Genomic DNA, 7,636 nt, shown 5'->3' on the forward strand with positions numbered 1-7,636 from the left:
TCTATTTTATTTAATTATAATAATATGGAAATAATACACATATTAAATAATTCGTTTTATTAATTTAATAAATTAACTTCCTTAATCATTCAAGTATTTTTTCTGGTTTAAAATTATTCGTAATTAAATTTTTGAAAAGCATTTTTTATATTTAAAGAGATAATAAAAACATCTAAAGTTCATTAACAAAATAAATTATTTCTTTTATAAATTGAAAGAATTTTGTATAAAACCAAAGTGAGAAAGTATTTGAAAAAAGGAGGTAATAAACAAAGGAGCAATCAATTTGTATGATTGTTATTATATTCTCATTTTTATGGTTAAAACCTTTTTCATAAACCCTTAAAAAAACTAAAAAAAAAAATAAAAAAAAATAAAAAATTTTAAATCTGAGTAATTCAAATGAAGAGACAAGATCTTAGTACTACTAATTATTTCAGTGACTTCGTTCAGAATATTGCTGGTTATTTTTGTCCTAATTCAAGACCAACTCAAGGAATTCATCGCATGGCAACTCTTCCACTTTCATCTTCGTTGTCACAAGGAATTTCTAGCATTCCTAAACAAGAAACATCGTTGTTATTTGGTATTGCTTTTGACCGTAGGTTGGAAAAATTAAAAGAACAATATGCTGAACAACCTGTTGCACAAACCCAAAACAGTGATAGTACATTAAAAAGACAAGACGCTGGAAATCTTTTAAGAGAAAAACCAGAAGAACAATTTGAACGTCCAAAAGAAGTTACTAAACGAAAAGTAGAAGAAGTTATAACAAAAACAGAAGATAAAACAACAAAGAAGGTTGTTGAACGTAAGCCTGATACTGACTCTGCAAGAATTAGACAAACAATTGCTAAGTTACGTGAAATAAATTTTGAAGATATTGTTCAATGTTTAAATGATAGAAAAGAACGTTTAATGAATAAGGATAGTGTTAAAGGATTTAGTCATCTTAATTCAAATACAAATGACGAAAAAGTTCTTAAAGCAAGTATTAGTTCATTATTGTTGAGTTCTTCTTCTGAGGAAGAAGAATTAGTTCCATTAGGAAAGAAAGATAAAAAAGAAAAACAAGAAGAACAGAACGAAGAAAGAAAAAAATTTAAAAGGTCATCACTTAAAAGAACTGTTAAAGTATCTTCTCCGAAAAAGAAAGTAGTAGATTTAAATAATTCTTTAAGATCTGTTAATGATAAAAGTCAAGGTATTTTATCTTTTGATATTAAAGACTCAAATAAAAGCATCAACGAACAACCACTTCATTTAGATTCAAGTACTAAAAATTCTTCTCTTTCATTTACTTTACCATTAGACTCTAGTTTGTCTCAAAAGAAAACAGACCAAACAAATCAATTAAGTCTTAACTTTAAGACAGACAAACCATCTAATACTACAGAAGAATCCAAAAGCCCTTCTTTTGATATAAAACCAAGTTCTTCATTTTCATTATTTGGTGGTGCTATTAATGATACTAAAAAGAGTGATACTCAGCCAACATTAGGTACAACCCTCTCAACTGAGAAAAAAATAGAAACCAATTTTTCTGGTTTAACAGAAAAGCCATTAAGTTCACCTTTCTCTCTCAATGGATTTTCATTTGGTAATACTTCAACAGAGAAGCAACAAGACACATTTACTGGTAATGCTTTATTAACTGATAAACCAAAAAGTACAGAATCAAATACGGAAAATCAAACTATAAGTATAGATAAAACTCCAAGTACAACTACTGAACAACCAAGTACTAATATGTTTTCAAATATTGGTTTTTCATTTAGTATATCAGACGATAAACAAAATTCTAACACTAATGCCATCATCAATGAAAATAATGATAAACAAAAAACAACACAAAATAATTCTTTTGAAACAACATCCAGTACTACAGATAAATCAGGAAGTAATGTCTTTTCTATTAAAGAATTATCATTTGGAACTTCTAATGAAAAAAGTACAACAAATTTATCAACACAACCAACAACTACAAATACTGATAAATTATCAAATAATCCATTTTCTCTTGGTGAATTTTCATTTGGTTTATCAAATGAAAAACCTAAATCTAATTCAACACAAGACTCTTCAACAGAAAAATTAAAAGAATCAAATACAAATGTAGAGACACCATTAGCTAATCCATTCTCTCTTAATGGATTTTCATTTGGTACTTCAACTGACAAACAAAAAGATACATTAATTAGTAACACTCCATTAACTGATCAATCAAAAACTATTACATCAACTACTTCAGTGCCAAGTTCTGATAAACCAATAAATACAAGTAATGATCAATCAAAACCTATTACAGTAAATTCAGATAATAATAAAACAGATAATTTTACAACTGCTCCAACTCTTGAACAACCAAAAACTAGTACCTCAACAACAAAAACAGATTCTGAACAATCAAAAACTAATACCTTTGCTAATACAGGATTTTCATTTAATACTTCAAATGATAAAGCAAGCGTTGACCCATTTGCAGCATTCACTTCATCAACTACAACAACTAACCAATTAGGAAATTCTTCATTTGGTTTTGGTGTAATTAATGACAATAAATTACAAGATAAATCATCAACAAACAATAATAATTCAATTGGTTCAACAGAAAATTCTGCAAAGGATTCTAACACAACAGTAGTACAAACATCTAAGTTATTTTCAGGACAAGAACAAAATTCAGGTTTGAACGTTCCAAATAGTCCAGGTTTAGAGTCTCAAAAACAAACTACAACATCTGGATTTGTTTTTGGGAATTTTGGGTCATCCAATGTGAATCCTTCAAATGAAAAAAGTACTCCTTCTTTTGGTCAAGGTAGTTCAAGTATAGCTGGATTTTCAAATACTCAAACAACACCTTCTTCAACGGCTCAAGGACCATTAACTAATCTCACTTTAGGAACTAATCAAACAAACAATACAAATTTGGGATTTTCAAACTTTTTTAACTCTAATAAACCAACAGAAGGTATGAATGGTCAATTACAAAATACGTCTCAAAACAACACAAATCCATTTGGAAATACAAACTTTGGAAATCAAACAATTAACTTTTCTGGAGGACAACAAAATCAAATAGGATTTGGTCAAATTGGTGGTTCAAATTTATCAGTCCAGGGAAATACGTCCAATGGGAATCCCTTTAGTTCATTTTCAAATAGCCTTAGTCAATTTGGAAATACTATTAATTCGACTAGCAGTGCATTTAATGTGGATGATGTTAGTGGGTCTAAAAGCTTTTCAAAGAAGAGATAAAATTAATGTCTAAAAATTGATTAATTGAATGAAATTTATTAAAAAAATTTTTATAAGTTATTTTCTTAAATGATAAAATTAATTATGATTAAAGTTATGTTAAAAGCAACCAAATCAATTTAAACTCAATTTAATAAGTCTTGATAGATAAACGAGGAACTACATTCATTGATTGCATTTCTTGGAACAATAATTTGCAGGCATATGGCATTGTTACATTAGTACAATATAACGAGGATTCACAGAATTTACAATATCCAGAATGTCCAATTAAACCACACTTTTTACAAACACAAACTTTAAATGCGTCTGATGAATACATTAATCTTTCTAACAACAAATTAGTTGCTCCATAACCAATAAGACAATCTCGTTCCATTTCTCCTAAACGCAATCCACCATCTCTTGACCTACCTTCTGTTGGTTGTCTTGTAAGACTTGATTTTGGTCCACGAGCACGAGCATGCATTTTATCAAGAACCATATGTTTTAATTTTTGATAATAAACAGGGCCAATGAATATATAAGCATGAAGGGCTTTACCAGTGATTCCAGAATATAATTCTTCTTTTCCATCATAAGAATAACCAGCTTCAATCAATATTTTTGACATATCATCTAATTTATCTCCACCAAAGGCAGTACCATATTTAAATGATCCATCCATTAATCCTGCTTTACCACTTACTAATTCAAGAAGTTTTCCAACTGTCATACGTGAAGGGAAACCATGTGGATTCATAATAACATCAGGACAAATTCCTGTATTAGTAAATGGCATATCTTCTTGATTTACAATTAAACCAGTAACTCCCTTTTGTCCATGTCTTGATGAAAACTTATCTCCTAGTTCTGGTCTTCTTGAGGTTCTTAATGAGATTTTAACTTTTAATGGTTCTTCTTCGTTTGAAGTAATTAAGACTTGATCAACATAACTAGGAACTGGTCCTTTATATGTCAATACTTCTCTTCTGTATTCATCATCTTTTATAGTGTCTGTAGTAAGAGTTCCAATTGTATTAAGAGGAACTTGTTTATTTAAATAAATAGAACCTGGATTTAAGATAGAACCTGGAGAGCAAACGCCATCAAAATCCAATGATTTGTATTTTGGTAATTCTCTTTCTTCGTCTGTAGGACATACAACCCGATCACATGCTCCATTTTTATATTTTTTGATAACACATTCAGCTTTTCTATAAACAAAACATCTTCCATACCCTCTATCAATTGAAGCTTTATTTAAGATAGAAGCATCTTCAATATCATAACCAGAGTAACTCATCACAGCAACCATAGCATTTTGACCAGCAGGTAATTTATCGAAATTAATCATATCTATAGTCTTTGTTTTAACCATTGGTATTTGTGGATAGTATAATAAATAAAGTAATGTATCAACTCTTTTAAATTGATTATATCCAATTGTTCCAATTGCCTGTTTACCCATAGCACATTGATATGTATTTCTTGGTGATTGGTTATGATGTGGATAAGGAATAAGTCCAGCCACAACTCCAAGAATTGATAATGGATCAATTTCAAGATGAGTAGTATGTTCATTAATTTCATTTTCATTAATTGCAATATATGAGTTATTTTCTTCATTGACATCAAGATATTCTATTAACCCTTCTTTTAAACAATCTTCAATACTCTTAAATCCTTCAACAATATCTCTTATTTCTTTTGGACCAATTTTACTTTTACAATTCTCTACAACAATTAATGGTCTACATACTCTTCCTCCATCACTAGAAATATTAATACTTCTTTGCATTTCATTTAAATGCAATGATACTTTCTTTCCTAATCGCCCATGTCGTCTTAATAATCTGCATTGTTTTAAGAAATGAATTGGGTTTTGATGAATTCCAAGTAATTGACCATTTAAAAATACTAAATAACTACTTGGTGCATTAACCTCATCTCCAGAAATTAAATTAGCGTCTTCAACTCCAAGATTAAATAACATTGTCACAATTGCTTGATCATTAGAATCTGTAGTAACTTCTGTTAATAATGAAAAGTTTTTAACTAAACCACAAGATTCTCCTTCTGGTGTATCTGAAGGACAAACCATTCCCCATTGAGACCCTTGTAATGAACGTGGTCCTGAAACTTTACGTGTTTTTTCAAAATGAGAATTTAAACGAGTCATCATTCCTAATGCAGAAATATAACTTAAACGAGAAAGAACTTGAGTAATACCAGCACGATCCATATTAAATCTTTTTAATACCCAATTACCAGTTGACAAAGAATGAATAAGTCCTTGAGTTATTCTATGTGGAGAAATACATTTAATGATATCAAAAGTCTCACTTCTTGATTTTTTAGTTAAACCCTTATTAGCAGCATTTTGTAAGTCAGTGTTAAATTGTTTAAAAAGATCTTCAAACAATAATGACATTAACTGTCCTGCTAATTCCATTCTTTTATTACCATAATAATCTTTATCATCTAACTCACCTGTTTCATCAGCTTTAAGAATCCAATTTACCATTAAAGCGATATAAATAATTTTAGTTTTAAAATTATATCTATTAACTTCAATATGAGGAAGAACCAAATTGGCTAATACATCACGTGCCTCTTCGATTTTAGGTCTTTTAGAAATATATCCTTTTTGACCAGTATAAATTTTTAAATGATTTCCAATATATCTTAATGCCTCTCTTTGATTTAATACATCTTTTGCCTTACACTCTTCAATAGAGTTAATCATCTTAGATGTATAATGATTACCAACAAATTGTAAAAACTCCATATCACTCTCCATTCCCATTGCTTTTATAACAATCATAATTGGAAGATCTTCTGTTAAACTGTTATGTTTTAAATATAACTTTCCTTTCTTTAAATAAACGACTGTACGTGACTTAACTTCATGAGTAGCTGATGTAACTGATGCTGATAAGAATCCTTGAGTAGTTGTTTCAATTAAAATTCTATTTTTACTCATTTGTTCTTGTGAAAGAATAACCCTCTCAACACCTTTTACAATAAAATATCCACCTGGATCCATTGGACATTCGCCATGTCTTATAAATTCTTCAAATGTATTATTATATAAAACACAGTGTTTACTTTGTAACATTATAGGCATATATCCAATTGTAACAGTTTTTCTAAATATTTTATTATCCCTAGTATATTGAATGTTGGCAAGTATAGGTGCTGTATATGATATGTCTCTTAGTCTACATTCTTGTGGAGTAATTGACTCTTTTTTATAATCAACTTCAACACATGGAGTATCAACTTTTACATCCAAATACTTTAAATAAAATCTTGGATCAGCATCACATGTAATTTTATCATTTGCTTTAACAATTTGTTTTATTTCTTCATCAATAAAATAATTGAATGAGTCTATGTGTTGTCTGACTAATCCTCTTGCTTTAACAAAGGCTGGAATTAATCTCCATTTATCTTCAACAGTATTAATAGCTCTCCCTAAGTCTGGACAATAAACTTCATTTTCAATATCCTCCATTTCAATATTATTTTTTTTTATATAATCATCCACCTGTTCCTTTTTAATTCTCTCCATTATACTTTTTCTCAGTTATTCTTTCTTTTTCATTTCTTCTCTTTAATTGTTTTTATTATTTCTTTATTATTTCTTTTCTTTTGAAGGGTTTACTTCATAACTCAAATTTGAAATTTTTTGTTTTTATTTTAGTTATTTATAACAATTTCTCCTTTTTTGTTACTTTTATTTCTGTCTTAAATATTACCAATCTAATGTTATTGTTTTTAATAAAACCAAACAGAACTATCATTAATAATTATGTTTTCTAATTGAAATAACCACTGGTTGAAGGTTGTGTATATTTCCATAAAACTTATGGAACTTCATTTCATCTAATTTAATAATGAAAAGTTTTCAAGTATTAACTATTTGATTTTTAACTTTTTTCAATTCTATTAGATTTTTATTCTTTTTTTTAATGAGTAATATTTATAATAACAAAAATCATTTTTATAAAAAAGATGTTTTGGAGGAAAGTATGTTTTTAAAGTGCGAATTTTTGTTCTTTTATATCAAAGTAGTTAATTTGTAATGTACTGTTATTTTACTACTTTCTTGGTAATATTAATTGTAACTGGTTCAAACGAATCACTTTTGTAAATATTATGCTATTCCGTTTTAAGAAATGTTTTTGTTTTTGAATTTTTATTGTTTTTTATTTCCTTCAAATCTCATTAAATTTCTATCTACACTATCTATATTCGGTATTTTCATCATTATTTCTGGTGAGATGTTTTGTTCTTATTGTTCTTTCGTATATTCTATTTTATTGATATAATAACTGTGAATGTAAAAATAAAAAATAGTATAAGTCATTTATTTAAAGTAGAATGATGTTAA

At 28.2% G+C, this 7,636-nt stretch overlaps 2 protein-coding genes across 2 annotated transcripts; one reads left to right on the forward strand and one right to left on the reverse strand.

Moving 5' to 3' along the window:
• Positions 1 to 402: 402 nt before the first annotated feature.
• Positions 403 to 3,258, forward strand: ENU1_030420 (serine-threonine rich protein; the record flags this gene model as incomplete). Its single annotated transcript, XM_008857283.1, has 1 exon — positions 403 to 3,258. The coding sequence occupies one exon, from the start codon at positions 403 to 405 to the stop codon at positions 3,256 to 3,258; it is 2,856 nt and encodes a 951-aa protein (XP_008855505.1).
• Positions 3,259 to 3,388: 130 nt separating this feature from the next.
• ENU1_030430 (DNA-directed RNA polymerase, beta subunit domain containing protein) lies at positions 3,389 to 6,814 on the reverse strand (the record flags this gene model as incomplete). Its single annotated transcript, XM_008857284.1, has 1 exon — positions 3,389 to 6,814. The coding sequence occupies one exon, from the start codon at positions 6,812 to 6,814 to the stop codon at positions 3,389 to 3,391; it is 3,426 nt and encodes a 1,141-aa protein (XP_008855506.1).
• Positions 6,815 to 7,636: the final 822 nt, after the last annotated feature.

The sequence above is a fragment of the Entamoeba nuttalli genome (genome assembly GCF_000257125.1).
Source record: "Entamoeba nuttalli P19 unplaced genomic scaffold asmbl_2524, whole genome shotgun sequence".
NCBI classification, from domain to species: Eukaryota; Evosea; order Mastigamoebida; family Endamoebidae; genus Entamoeba; species Entamoeba nuttalli.